The 14734-nt window shown below is 48.0% G+C and overlaps 1 protein-coding gene across 3 annotated transcripts in view; it reads right to left on the reverse strand.

Annotated features, from left to right (window-relative positions):
• LOC119163047 (uncharacterized) overlaps window positions 1-14734 on the reverse strand; it is a 512110-nt gene that overhangs the window by 119495 nt on the left and 377881 nt on the right. For all 3 annotated transcript variants that reach the window (XM_037414982.2, XM_075874279.1, XM_075874278.1), the window contains 2 exons: window positions 9666-9758; window positions 455-592 (listed from right to left, as the gene is read on the reverse strand). In XM_037414982.2, coding sequence (XP_037270879.2) covers window positions 455-592; window positions 9666-9758 — 231 coding nt within the window. The remainder of the gene's footprint in view (window positions 1-454; window positions 593-9665; window positions 9759-14734) is intronic.

The following is a 14734-nucleotide window of genomic DNA, read 5'->3' on the forward strand; positions in this document are numbered from 1 at the left end:
ATTACCTGTAAAATATGTTAAGTTTTAAAATTTACTATGCTGAGAGCATGTAAGTTGACATAACAAGCTTTTGAACTTGAAAAAAGTATAATCGATTTGAGGGTAATATGTTCATTCATGTAAGTAGGGCTTGGCGGCCGTGCATACTTTTTATAATTAGGTGCCTTCATGGCTTGACACCCCTTCACTCTAGAGAAACGACCTTTACAAAAAATTACAAACTGACCAAGTTTCAATCGAATGTTTTTACGGTTCAGCACCACTATACTGCAGTGAAACCACCTTTACAAAGGTTACATACAGACAAAGTAGACATATTTCTCATATAGAATATTTGAAACTACCAAATAAATTAAATTCGAATCAAAGCAAATTATAGTATTGTTATATTTTTTCGCATATTCGAGGCACTTGAATATTCAATACAAGCCTAATTTTATGAGCATCAACCAACCTTGCTGCAGGGCAAGGGCCTCTCGACTGGCTGCACAAAGCTGCGCTGAGGATCCTGTTGGCAGTGTGACTGCAGGGCCTCTAGCCACGCACGGCAGTCGGACTCAGAGCTGCACTTGACTGCCACATAGTGTCCCTTCTGCAAAAAAATACAAAACCACTTTGGTTTCAGCTTGAACTTAATCTGGACATAACAAATTGGAAATTTTACAAACTCCCATACTCATCATTCATTTTAATATTCAAGTACTATATAACCTTGTATTGCTGATTATAAGTTGTTTTTTTTTTTTTTTTTTCATCAAATGGCCTTCCAAAGTTTGGGTGTCGACCAACACGCGGAATCGTGAGGTAGAGTGGGAACGATAAAGTCAACTTCTCTGAGGGGTCCGACGAACAGTCGTCATTCTCAGATTCACTGCTACCGTCAAACCTCATAATAACGAAGTTGAAGGGGGAGTCGTAATTACTTCAGTATAACCATTCGTTCGTTATAGCCAATATCCATTTTTACTGGCAATTAGACAGCAAGAAAGAAAATACTCACCAACCAAGAAAAAAGGCTGTTGGGAGGCAACAGCTAAAAAATAATAAATAACAATGCACTTTATTTTCGCCAAATTCAGCACACCAGCTGGCAGATCACTTCGAAGAAAAGTAGTCTTTAATAGACTTCCCGACTCTTCTTAATGCGGATGACTGCACTTTAAGCTGCAGCAGCTATTTCGAGTGAGTCCTCGTCGTCATCGTAAGCATCAAAGAAATGACGCAGCAGCTCTGTTACATCCAGCACTTGCGTGGCCACCGGTACGTTAGGTTCACCAACATTAGGCTCCAGGCTGTCGACACATTCGTCAGTGTCGTCATGCACCCTTGTCACCCCGCACACAATTTCCGGATCTAACAACTCTTCGGTTGTCACCGCATCAGCATTGGCACCGACGTATGAACAAAAAATGTCACAGTTAGGCACAACGCCGGTGTCAAGAAGAGCGTCCCACTATGTCAGGCCTGGTCCCCCGCGGCACCCTTACTGGCGACATTGCTGAAACCTTCTCTAAGCTCTCCGCTGCTGGCGCCACATGAACATGCCAAAAGGAGTTGGCGATCGCGCTTGCCGTTAAAGCCATCCAGGCAGCTTGCAACATCTCGATCACAATCTACAGATCAGTTGTTGTTTCGCCCTTCATGGTCGTATTCAGCGAAATTTGATCGATGACACACTTGCGGCAGCCCAACTTGGAAGTTCCCGATCACCCCTTGGTCAAAGGGTTGCACAACCGCAGTAGTGCTAGGTGACACAAAGCACAGCTCAATGTTTTTAAGCACAATGGTAGTGTGGCGGGCTGTGCAGTTATCCAGGATGAGGCATGTCTTGCAGTTCTGCTAGCCCAGCCGCTCGTCCCACTCACCCTGCCAATGTGCGAAGATCTCCACTGTCATCCAGGCCTTGCGGTTTGAGACATAACTTACTTGGAGTTTCCACTTTCCTTTGAAGCACCGTAGTGATGCACTTTTGCTGATTATGAGGGCCAGCAGCTTTCTGAACCCATCCATATTCACACATAATAGCACGGTCACATGAACCTTGCTCTATTTATCACACTGGCAGTGGTCACCTTTGAGGGCCCAGGTTTTTTCCGGCAACACTTGATAGAACAGGGCAGTCTTATCTGCGTTGAACAGATCTCTGGGGCTGTATTTTTCGAGCAGCTGCCCAATGTTCTTCTCGATCCATGCCCCTGCAGCTTATTTTGCAGTCGACAGACAGTGATTCCCCACTGACAGCCCTACCGACGATGTCGTGGCGCTCCTTCAAGCGCTGCAGCCAGCCATCACTAGCCACAAAATCATCGTGACTCACGATGCATGCAAAGTTCCTTGCATTCTGCTGCAGAAATGCCCCACTCCCAAGAGTTCCGCTTCCTCTGATTTCTAAGAACCAGTTGACCACCGTCTTCTCGACAGCTTCGAAGACAGGGGCTCACAGCTTCACTCGGTCACCTTTGACGCCACAAGCGACAGCGCTGGTAATGGCTTCTCTTTTGCTTAAGATTGTAGTGAGGAGAGAAGAGAGACGTGAGATGACGTCGAAGGCGGCCGATGGGGCCGTGCCGATCTCGCCACTTTATTTCAGGCCTGATGCGGAGCCACGTCGGCTACCAGCGTCCGCCACGCCAGGCGTGTCAGCTCGTTCTACTTCTCGCGCAGCTCGAGCTAGCATGAGCTGCGCGAGAGGCGCGGCGCGGTGATCCAGAAATGATGATGGTAATGATGGCACTACAGGGCTCCCCTCCTAGCGCTTTGCGCGATTTGAAGGCATATGAAAAAAAGAGAGCGACAAATGCTATATACATGAACGACAATCCATAAAGTGTTCATTTGGAAAGTCCAGGTTGTCAACGTTGATTGGCCATCGGTAAGCAGCGGGTCTCTGGCGGGCGACACTGGGAGAAGCGCAAGGGACGAAGGAGGAAGTGCCGGGTCACTGTGGTAGCCGACAAGCGGGTCTCACGGTGACCTGGTCGGACAGGCCGAGAGTGGACCGTGTGTCCCGAGGTCATGACAGGATGGTGGGTGACAATGTTGGCGCTGGTTGCAGAGGACACTATACTGCCGCCTGTCGAGATGAGAGGTCCCGACAGGGCCCCATGATGGTGGTGGTGGTGATGGTGGTCATGCGCCAGTATCTGCGGCTGGGTGAACGTTGGTATCTGCACCAGGGATTGGTGCTGGTCTGTCTGGAACGCACCCAGTGTGGGCTGGGCCAGCATGGTCTGCGTGGGCAGCATGGCCTGCAGCTGTTGCAGCGTCAGTGGCTGTCCCGGGACTATGGCAAACGAGGGGGGCGACATCATGCGTGGCGGTGCCAGAAAGATGTTGGGCCTTGGCCCCAGGTTCTGTGGGATGACAAGCGTCGGGGTGCCAGGCGGTCCTGGATGTCCCCCATGGGGCCTGGGCCCCGTCTGAGGTCCCAGGGTCAGGCCCGTGGCATGGGGTGGCCGCAGGGCCAGCTGGACCCCCTGTATCTGTCCCAGAGAGCTCTGGGTCTGCCCCGATGCACCTTGTATCAGAATCGGGCTGTGGCCCAGGCCCGGAATGTACTGGTTCAGCAGGAAAGTGCCCTGCGCAGGTCCAGCCGGAAACATGCCCGGCTGCACTGCCGCGGGGTTCCCGATGAGCAGCGGACTCCCCGTGTTGAGCCCCATTGCGGCTCCGCGCTGCACCGTGGTCGCAGGCTGCGGCATCGGTACAGGCGCGGGCCGCGGTGTGGCCTTGTGCTGGGCCGCCCGGGGAGACTTGTGCTGTGGCCTTGTGCTGGGCCGCCCGGCTGTGGACTTGTGCTGGTGTGACCATTGTGGCCGCCCGGCTGTGGCCTTGTGCTGGGCCGCCCGGCTGTGGCCTTGTGCTGGGCCGCACGGTGTGGCCTTGTGCTGGGCCGCCCGGGAGGCCATTGCTGGCACCAGTGGCAGGTGGCGGAGCGGCAGGGGGCACCGTCGAGGAGCTGACCAGCAGCTGCGGCGAGGAGGAGGCCGAGACGTCTGAGCTGGTGGTCGCGGAAACGGCGAGGGCCACGGTGTCGCGTGCCGTCGCTTTCGTGGAAAACGTGCAGGTAGCAGGTACGTGTGATGAAGCTCTGCACTGGGGCTCTGAGGGAATGTACCTCTCGGAGGGAAGGTCAGTCGCAGTGGGGAAGTCTTCTACCTCGCGGTCGTGATCAGGAGCAGGAGTGGATGTTTCTGCGACCGGATCAGGTGTAGAAGAAATCGAAGCCGGGGTACCGAGGTAGCGGTCAATGGAGCGCTGCGGACCGGTTCGTACCTTGCTCTGCGACGCCGGGGAAACCTGCCTGGTGCGGGTAAAACTCTACCGGAAGGGCGTCGAGAAGAATGGCGTGCATCAGCAGCTGGTCCGTGATGCCATTCACCGCAAGAACGGCGTCGAGCTGCATAAACCATACCTTGGGGAAGGTCGATTGGAACGGCGGCACTGGCGGGCAGAGTTGCGGGAACATGGCAGCGGGCCGTTCGGCGAAGGGCGTGTTCTCCGGGTCACCAATGTAGCGGCGAGAAAAGAGAGACGTGAGATGACGTCGAAGGCGGCCGATGGGGCCGTGCCGATCTCGCCACTTTATTTCAGGCCTGATGTGGAGCCACGTCGGCTACCAGCGTCCGCCACGCCAGGCGTGTCAGCTCGTTCTACTCCTCGCGCAGCTCGAGCTAGCATGAGCTGCGCGAGAGGCGCGGCGCGGTGATCCAGAAATGATGATGGTGATGATGGCACTACAAGATCATTGATTTTTTTTTCTTGATGCTGGACACAAGGACATTTAATTATTGTCGAATTCTGCTTGATTGTTACATTTCTGTGCTTACATTTGCCTCTACCGTTGTCCTTCTGGTGTCTAGCGGTGGAAATTGATAGAAGTGGTGTTGCTCTTCCACAGCGTACGATAAGGAACAAACACACAATTTCTGCTATCTTGGCGTGGAGCTTAAGGGGAGAAGGTCAGGTGTGTGGGCAGGTCAACAAGTTCTTCAGGAGAGGGGAGGTCTGCTGACGCGCAAGCCCTTGCGAGTTGCTGCGCGGGCAAATTCATTAGTTCTTGAGGAAAGGGGAGGCAGGGAGACTTGCACCCATGTGCATGTTGGCAGGCAGCTCCTGAGGAGCGCAAGGTGCTAGTTTTGAATTACCACAGCTGTGATAAGACGTAAAATGTCGCGTGTTCTATGATATTGAATTGTCGTATACTAAAATGATCAGTAAATGCTCGTTGTGAACAACAAGTGGTTCATTATATCCATTGTGAGAAAATTTTCACTTTTTTACAATGAGGTTTTAAATACATGGGCATCTATGACAATTTCAAGGAAAATTACAACTGCTTCATTATATCCATTAGTTTGTTATATCCCCATTCATTACAACGAGGTTATACTGTATTCGACCGAGCAATCACATCAGCCGCAGAGGCAACGAAGTCGCGAAAAGTGCTATCCTCAACATGCATGCCACTTCCGGAGCCGGACATCGTGAAACTAGGGTGCAGCTATGGTGGCTAGAGGAGGAGGTGTCAGCAACGACGTGTTGGAGATACAGCATTTTTTCATGACGCATCACCGACAACATCAGGGTTTAAACAGTAGCACCATCGCAGCGGCGCATCTGTCAGCCAAGATTGGCAACAACACCGGCACTCACCGCATATGGGTATGACAGTGCATCTGGCTCGCAAAGAAATGCGACATGCGTTTATCGCTCGCTAACACTGCAACATACGTTTATCTGTCTTGAACAACTCGACATGCACTTCTCACTCGCAAAAAACATGACGCTTATCCTTTTCGAAGAATGTGACATGCCTTTCTCGCTTTAGCAGACAGCGCGCCCTAGCAGTGCTTGCTGAGAAAGCAATTAAACAATTTATATTTCTTGTGAAGCAACATGAGTGTTCCACAAAAAAGCTGGCAGCGCCGTATGGGCTGGCAACACTTCATGGGGAATTGAACCACATGACTAGTCACATGCATCCCACGCATGCACCCACAAGCGTCTTCACGTCTTTTTGCGCTCATGCCTTTTCACCATTTCTGCATTCGCCTTGCTAGTGAACATTGGTGTGTGCGATTTGTGAAGCTGCCCTCAATGCCACTTCTACACTGGCAACAATGCAGCGCTGCTTTAAAGAGGCAAGCGATCCACTACGCAGGGTTTTAAAGCAACGTTGAAGCAGAGCGGAAGATCGATGTATCGGAAAAGTGTCTGAGGGAATGGAGAAAACAAAAACCAAGATCTGCATGTGCATTACAACATGCAGTTCCTTTCACGGGCTGAAGTCTGCATGATACCCTGCCATTGAGGAGGCGGTTCGAGATTGGGTTCACGGTCAGAGATGCAAAACTCTGAGTGTTTGCTACGATTATATCGAAGCAAAAGCTCGTACTGTCGCGAAGGATATGTGCATTCGACTAGTTGAGTTTGAGGTATAAAAAAATGGGCCAATAACTTTATATAAAAGAATGACCTTAGCCTAAGACGATGCACAGCTGTATGCCAAAGGATGCCCAAAGCCTACAAAAAAAAAGCTCGTGTTCCTTCGCTACATGAGTGAACTGAAGGCTAAGCAGTCGATCCTGATGTGTCAAATTAGCAATGCCGACCACACTCCCGCCAGGTTTGACATGCCTAGCAAAAGAACCGTGTTTGGAAAAACAGAGAGTTAGGTTCGCCTGCTGATAACAGGCATACGCACAACAGTTTCAATGTCATGTTGTGCTGTACAACCGACAGGCATAAGCTACCCCCATTTCTTTTGTTCAAACGGAAAACTATGCCAAAGAAAAAAAAGTTTCCACAGAAAGTTCTCGTGCGGGTGAACGAAAATGTTTTTTTAATGATATAACTGTCCTCGAATGGTTTCATCTCGTGTGGTGCAGGAGCCCGGTTCACTCCTTCCACAGCCATATGACAAATGAAGTGATATGGAGTGAAGAAAGCAGCGGCAGAGACTCTGGATGTAAGCTGGTCGTCATTATGGGTGGACTGACACCTATTCTCCTGCCAGTAGACATGGCACTCAATAACCCATTCAAAGACCGCATGTGCACATTCTTCAATGAATGGCTCTAACAAGAAAATCCCAAGATACCAGCAGAAAAACTAAAGCACGCCTCTTTGAGTGAAGAGGCACAATGGATTAGTGATGCCTCATATGGACTGCCAACCAACATGGTCCACGCAGCGTTTTCCATGCGAGGCATCTTAGTACCACCAGCACCTTTTTCGTCGACAAGCAGCAACAGTGGCTCACACGATGGCAATGATCGTGACTGCTGCATCCTTCTCTCAAGCAACAATGAGTCGTAAGCGATGTTTCACGTCAAATAAATGTTTCTTTGCATCACGCCCTTTGCTAAAAGACTTACTGGTGTGCTATGGCCACAGCATGGAACTGTTTTTGGAGTCAACTTCTTTTTTTTTATTTGCTTAGAAGGGGTTGCAAGTTGGAGGGTTCACTTATAATCCTTAATATATGGCAAGTTCATGAGTATCTGGGCCCCTCCAGAGCTGCACTGGTACAATATCGACCTGTCATAAACATAGATTGTTGTGGTCACAGGAGATCCGATTACAGCACGAGAACTACACCCTGCATATGCACGCATTTTCTGGGTGGCAATGTGAAGAAAATACGGTGATCTTCCAATTTTCAGACTGTGTAGCAGGTCTTTGCATCATTCGGGCATAAATTTAGATGCTCCGGAGGCAAAAGAAGGGTGTGAAACATGCGAAACCACTGCGAACATGGGACTCGAAGCCAACCCTTCGCGGGCGAGGCTGGAGAAGCTCATGACAAGTCGGCATGGCAACAGGCGAGGTAACACCTTCATTAAAACTTGTCGCCAATGTGGTGTCGCAAAGCGGACCAAATGCCATTTTATTTAAACCCCCATAGGTACAGACCAATGTTGCTAGACTATCCACTGAAACAGAAACTAGTGAGACAACAATAACATGCACTGATGCTTGCTGTGCAAGATCTGTGTAACTGCAGTGTGTACTCCATTTGGCTTGCAATGCTGTGCATGGGCTCTTGCATGTGGGCAGACATGGTACCTCTAAATGCATTCAAAGCCCAATGTGATATGTTTTGAAATGTAGTTTCAACAGCCAGTTAAACTCTCTTAGTTCTGCAGTACTTTAGACGTCTTTGTTGCTTATGCTTCACAAATGCATTTCCTTTGAATACTACAGTGGAATCTCGATGATACCATTACAACCTATGTGAATTTCCTGATACAAATTTTAAGGTTCCTCCAAGTTAACTACATTATATAAAATATTATCAATTCAACAAAAAATACAAAAAGCACACATGAAAGGACTGAAGAAATAAAAAAATCAATTCTATAAGTGGTATCACAGGAAATTGTAAAAAAAAAATAAGAAATAAAAGCAATTTAACATCACATTTAACAGCCCCGAGGCTCGCCCTGTCCGCTCTTGCTTTTCGGTTTTTGTTCTTGGGCACTTCAAAAGAGTTCCCTAACATTTACCACATACATAGAGTATACTTTCTGCTATATCATATTTGGACACTTGCAGACCAATTATTGTGCTAGAGTACAAAATGCGATATGAATTAACCTAACATTACATGTACAGTGCAGTCCACTTATAACGATACCACATATAACGATATATCGGTTATAACGATGGGTCGACTTAACAGTCTCATTTTATGCATTGGGGCTATGGGGAAAAAAACCATATATAACGATATGTTATCCACCGCATATCGGATACAACGATGAAAAGTTTACCGTGGACGGCATGTTTCATTCAGAATAATCGTAACATTTAGATTGATAAGTTCCTCTGAAACGAACTATGTCGAGACAAGACGAAAAGTTAGCGTAGGCGAGTACGTATCTGCCGCCACTGCAGCACAGCGCCGGCAGCGCGTCCCGGCCGTTCAAAAAGCCGAGGAGAGCATTGCGAGTTGGCGCGACGCGCTACAGATGGCGCCAGCTGTGTCACGTTTTGCGCCTCGCCGCGCGTCGACCGCGGAGAGGCTGAGAGAATTAAAAAAAAAAAAGCGAAAAGCAAAGCGCCGCGCTCCGCGGCTCCCCGCCTTCTACAACGGCAAGCCGGCAAGCTACTCGTAGCTTGCCGAACGAAAGCGGGAAAGAGAGAGAAAATAAAAAAAGCGAAAAGCAAAGCAGCGCGGCGGCATCGGGGCGGGGCCTCGTTGGCATTCCGGCTGTGTACCTCTGGCTGTGCTTTCTTCCTCCCACTGCTCCCACCCCGCCGTCGGTCAGTCTCTCTTCCTCAGCGAACCCGTGATGCGTTCTTCGGAGTAAGAAATAAAGTCTTGTTTTTGACATCCTACTATCTACAATATTTATTAATTGGTGAAAATAGCGAAATGAAGCCTGGAGCTACAAAAGGTACGTCCGGCGACGATTTTTTGGCGGCAGTCCAGATATAACGATCACCGGTTATAACGATCATATTTTTAGGTTTTCTCGATATCGTTATAAGTGGACTGCACTGTAGCTAGAGAAAAGCTCTTAGATTTATCAGCACAAAATTTATGAACTATACCTTGCTCAAGCACCCAATTTGCTGCTTCCTGATGCCGATTATTCGTGCACGATAACCGAAAACAAAACTGTTAAGTCACAAATTCATAAATGCACCTGGCTTACCCGATCATCAATTCCAATCATGTGATTCTCGAGGGTGTCAACCTGACCACCAAGCAGTTGCATCTTCACCAGTGGCTTACTTGACTTGTCATTCTGGTGTCAGAAAAGGAAGCAACAAATGCATACCGACATTATTACAGCTATAAACAATAAACAGCCAATCAAAAATTAAGAAAGGATCAACTCGTACACTTGCAACAAAATTTATCGATTGACATCACAACAAAAATATACTTGATGGTCATGCTTCTACGGTGTTCTTAATCGTTCTCAGCAAGTAGAATTTGGTCACAGCGAGACATGGTGGAAGGAAGCCATGTGCAGTGATTATGTGTCAGTGGGTCCTCACTTATTGTGCAACACCCTTAAATATATACAACAGTCTCTGCATTGGTCATACTTAGAAATGAAAGAAGGAGGACAAATAATACACAAGCAAAGCCACTGTTCTAAATTATAGCTTGTTAGATTGCATCGAGAAAGAAGGCAGACCGAAAAAAAAAAGTTATCGTATAAACCGGACTAAGGTCGAGTGGGAATATAGGTCGACCCCACAAGTTCAGGTTACCGAAAAAGAAAAAAAAAGAAAAACAACCCAAGATTTCCAAACGGCATTTATTTGCGGATTGGGCTCACCGCACCCCAATCGTCAGAGCTCCCCTCCACTACCATCGCAACTGTTTCCATTTGTCAGGCGAAGCACCACTGTTTTTGAAGACGAGAGTTTGTCGCTGATGGAACATTTCTTAAAAGCATTTTCCACCATGGAATCTGGCAAAGAACGCTAGGCAGAAAGAACCTAGCCACAAACAGTCGCAAGCGGAGGCCTCTGTAGGTGGCCCATCAGTGTCTTTGAGTTGTCGCCGGACATCCACTTTTGGTACTCCAGCCGCACTCAGTCCTTGAGCGGCTTGTTTAGCTCAACGTTGATAGGTTGGAGGGTGAACGTCATACCAGCTGGTATCATGGCGAGGTCCATTTTTCCATCGCCCAGTACGCGCTTCACAGCGTCGGTTAAGTGACCACAAAACACATCTAACACCAGCATGCTACATGCGAAGATGCAGCAGTGCACCTGGCGGACAGTTCCAGACTACTCTTATCCATTGAAGCATCATGGCCTCGTCCATGTATCCGTTTTTTTTTACGCGAACGACAACACCGGGCGAGAACACTTCCCTCGGCATTGTCTTAAGATTGAAAAATGATGATGGGCGGAAGCTTTCTACCATCTGCCATGCACGCCAGCATGACAGTGAAGCGCGAGTGCTCATTGTCAGTGAAAAACAGCTCCATATCCTTGGCGCCACGCTGCATGATTATGGTTTATGAAGGCATGTCAAACCACATGAGGGTCTTATCAGCATTGTCAATCTGCCCCATCATGTAGTTGTTCTGCTCCTGAAGCCGGTTCACGAAGCCCTAAATATTTATAAGCTTGTCCTCGAGCTCGACTGGAAACTTCAGACAGATGAATGTGCGCCACCAGAAAGAAAATCCTTTGGGTCTCATTAATCGACGCACCCAAGAGTTTGGTGCACGAAACTCTTCTCTCGTGAGCCCAGCTTCTCGAGCGAGTTCCACAGCTTTCTTGCGAATGGTATCCACGGTCACTGGCAGTGAGCACGCATGAACTCCCCACACAAAGTTCCCTAGCATATTCTCCAGCTGCAGATGAACCGCACTTCGCCCACGAAATGACATTTTCCGAGAATTGCAGATCTGCAGCTTCCCTTTCTGCACCCTCTAATAGCGCACGCTTTCTTCTGATACACCAAAGCGGCGCTGAGCAGCCATATTTCCATTCGCTTCTGCGAACTCAACAACTTCTAGTTTAAACGCAGCTGAGTACTGCCTTCTTGCATCGCTACTCATATTCAGTGAACGAAAAAAAGGACCACTAACAATGAAACACAATGTCAAGCGGAGCGAGAACTTAGAACAGCTCGGAGGCAAATCACGAACACAAAAAAACTGACAAGAGAGAAAAAAAAAAAACAACCTGCTATTGGATTTGAGTGCGAATATGGTCGTGTCCAGCTTCTCATGCACATGCAAGCCACATGTTGATAGACAGCGGTGTACTGTCGCCTAGACACCGCTATATAGGACGAGGGGCGACTTTAGCTTGTTGTTTAATTGAAAATATCTCGACTTATATTTCGGTTTATACGGTACATACTTCGGACTGGTAATAACCGCAGAGCCGAACCTTGATATTGCAGAAACTAGAAGTATAAGATTGGGGTGGAGCCCATTCGGCAAGCATTCTCAAATCATGACTGGTGGATTGCCACTATCCCTCAAGAGGAATGTATACAACAGCTGCATCTTGCCGGTACTTACCTACAGAGCAGAATCCTGAAGGCTTACAAAGAGAGTTCAGCCTAAATTGAGGATGAGGCCGGAGCAATAAAAAGAATGATAGGTGCAACTCAAATGATTGATATGTGGGGTTGAATGCCCCAAAATCATCATATGATAATGAAAGACGCCGTAGTAGAGGGCTCCGGAAATTTCGACCACCTGGGGTTATTTAGCGTGCACCCAAATCTGAGCACACGGGCCTACAGCATTTACGCCTGCATAAAAAATGCAGGTTCTAACGTTTAACGCTAGAACCTTATCTAGTGAGGGAAGTCTAGCTGTACTATTCGAGGAGCTAGAGGGTGTTAAATGGGATATAATAGGGCTAAGTGAGGTTAGGAGGACAGATGAGGCCTATACTGTGCTACAGAATGGGCACGTCCTTTGCTATCGGGGCTTGGCAGACAGAAGAGAACTGGGAGTCGGGTTCCTAATTCACAGAAACATAGCTGGCAACATAGAGGAATACTATAGCGTTATTGAAAGGGTGGTAGGTATGGTAATTAAACTGAATAAAAGATACAAGATGAAGGTAGTACAGGCTTACGCGCCTACATCCAGCCATGATGACGCTCCAGTTGAAAGTTCCTATGAAGACGTGGAATCGGCAATGAGTAAGGTAAAAAATTGCCCGCAGCTTCCCTCGAAGGAACACTGAGGAGGATGCGGACCATATAATTGGTTAACGGGGTGTTAAAGTGCGACTTACTTGGGTCGATGGCTAAATTGGTTAACGTGGTTGTGAAATGGGGTGTTAAATTGCGACTTACTTGGGTCGATGGCTAAATTGGTTAACGTGGTTGTAGGAGGGGGTGTTAAATGAGTGAACACGTACACACGTATGCGAAAGGGCGGCGCTGGTCGAAGGGACGTCGATCATTGTGTTTGTGGATTCGTTGGAATTCATTTCACCGCGACCTTGGACGTCGACGCGCCGTACAAACCAACCGACGAGCGGCAACTGAGCGAGCGAGCGCCGACCTTGAGTATATATACAGCACGACGGCGCATGCACTGTCAGCTGTTGAATGTTCTTGAAGCGCGACGCCACATGCGCGTCCACTGGAGAATCAGGAGAATTGTAGATGTCGAACGCGGCGTGTAGAGGAGGAAGGGTGCACAGATGGTGGAGGAGTGAAGCGCGCGCGGTGTGTAGAGGAGGAAGGGATGCACAGATGGTGGAAGAGTGGGCGACGGCGCGACGGCGCATGCGCGCGTGTCAGCTGTCGAATGTTCGAGAAGTGGTGTCGACGGCGCGGACGACGCGGACGGCGCACTACAAGGCGCGAGTATAAGATGCTCCGCATCTAAAACACAGTATACTATAGTGATGGGCGACTTTAATGCAAAGGTAGGGAAGAAGCAGGCTGGAGACCAGGCAGTAGGAGTATATGGCATCGGTACTAGAAATGCCAGAGGAGAGCTACTGGTAGAATTTGCAGAACACAATAATTTACGGATTTTGAATACCTTCTACCAAAAACGAGAAAACCGCAAGTGGACATGGAGGAGCACTAATGGCGAAAATAAGAACGAAATAGACTTTATAATGAGTGTACACCCAGGAATCGTGCAGGATGTGGAAGTGGTTGGCAAGGTACGATGCAGTGACCATAGAATGGTACGGTCTCGAATTCGCCTAGACTTGAAGAAAGAACAACAGAAACTGATACGCAAGAAGCCAATCAATGAGCAAGCCCTGAGAGGGAAAGTACAGGAATTCAAAGTGTCGCTGCAGAACAGGTACTCGGCTCTTAGTGAGGAAACCAACCTTAGCGTAGATACAATGAATGATAATCTGACGAGTATTATTACGGAGTGTGCAGTGGAAGTTGGAGGCAGGGTAGTTAAACAGGACACTGGCAAGCTTTCCCAGGAAACGAAGAACCTAATTAAGAAGCGTCAAATCATGAAAGTGTCAAGCACAACAGACAAAATGGAACTGGCAGAGCTTTCGAAGTGGATTAATAGACGTAAGGTATGCGATGTAAGAAGGTATAACATGGAGAAAATTGAACACGTTCTGAAAAACGGAGGAAGCGTCAAAGCAGTGAAGAGGAAGCTTGGGATAGGCAAAAGTCGGATGTATGCACTAAGGGACAAAGAAGGCAAAATAACTACCAATATGGATAGGATGGTTGAAATAGCAGAGGAGTTTTACAGAGATCTGTACAATAGCGGAGACAACCATGACCTTAATACTATAAGAACTAGCAGTAACCCAGATGACACCCCACCAGTAATGATAGAAGAAGTCAGAAAAGCTTTGGAGAGCATGCAAAGAGGCAAAGCTGACTGCGGATTCAGGGCGTAGATGAAGTATATATAAACATTCTGGAAGAAATCTACAGGGGATCAACTGCTACCATAGTGCTTCATAAAGAAAGCAACAGAATACCAATCAAGAAGGGTGTAAGGCAGGGGGACACAATCTCCCCAATGCTATTTACCGCATGCTTACAGGAGGTTTTCAGAAGCCTAGAATGGGAGCAGTTAGGGATAAGAGTTTATGGAGAATACCTTAGTAATCTGCGCTTCGCCGATGACATTGCATTGCTGAGTAACTCAGGGGACGAATTGCAACTCATGATTACGGAGTTGAACAGGGAGAGCAGAATGGTGGGTCTTAAAATTAATCTGCAGAAAACGAAAGTAATGTACAACAACCTCGGAAAGGAGCAGCGCTTCGAGATAAGTAATAG

This window comes from Rhipicephalus microplus, chromosome 9 (assembly GCF_043290135.1).
Source record: "Rhipicephalus microplus isolate Deutch F79 chromosome 9, USDA_Rmic, whole genome shotgun sequence".
NCBI classification, from domain to species: domain Eukaryota; kingdom Metazoa; phylum Arthropoda; class Arachnida; order Ixodida; family Ixodidae; genus Rhipicephalus; species Rhipicephalus microplus.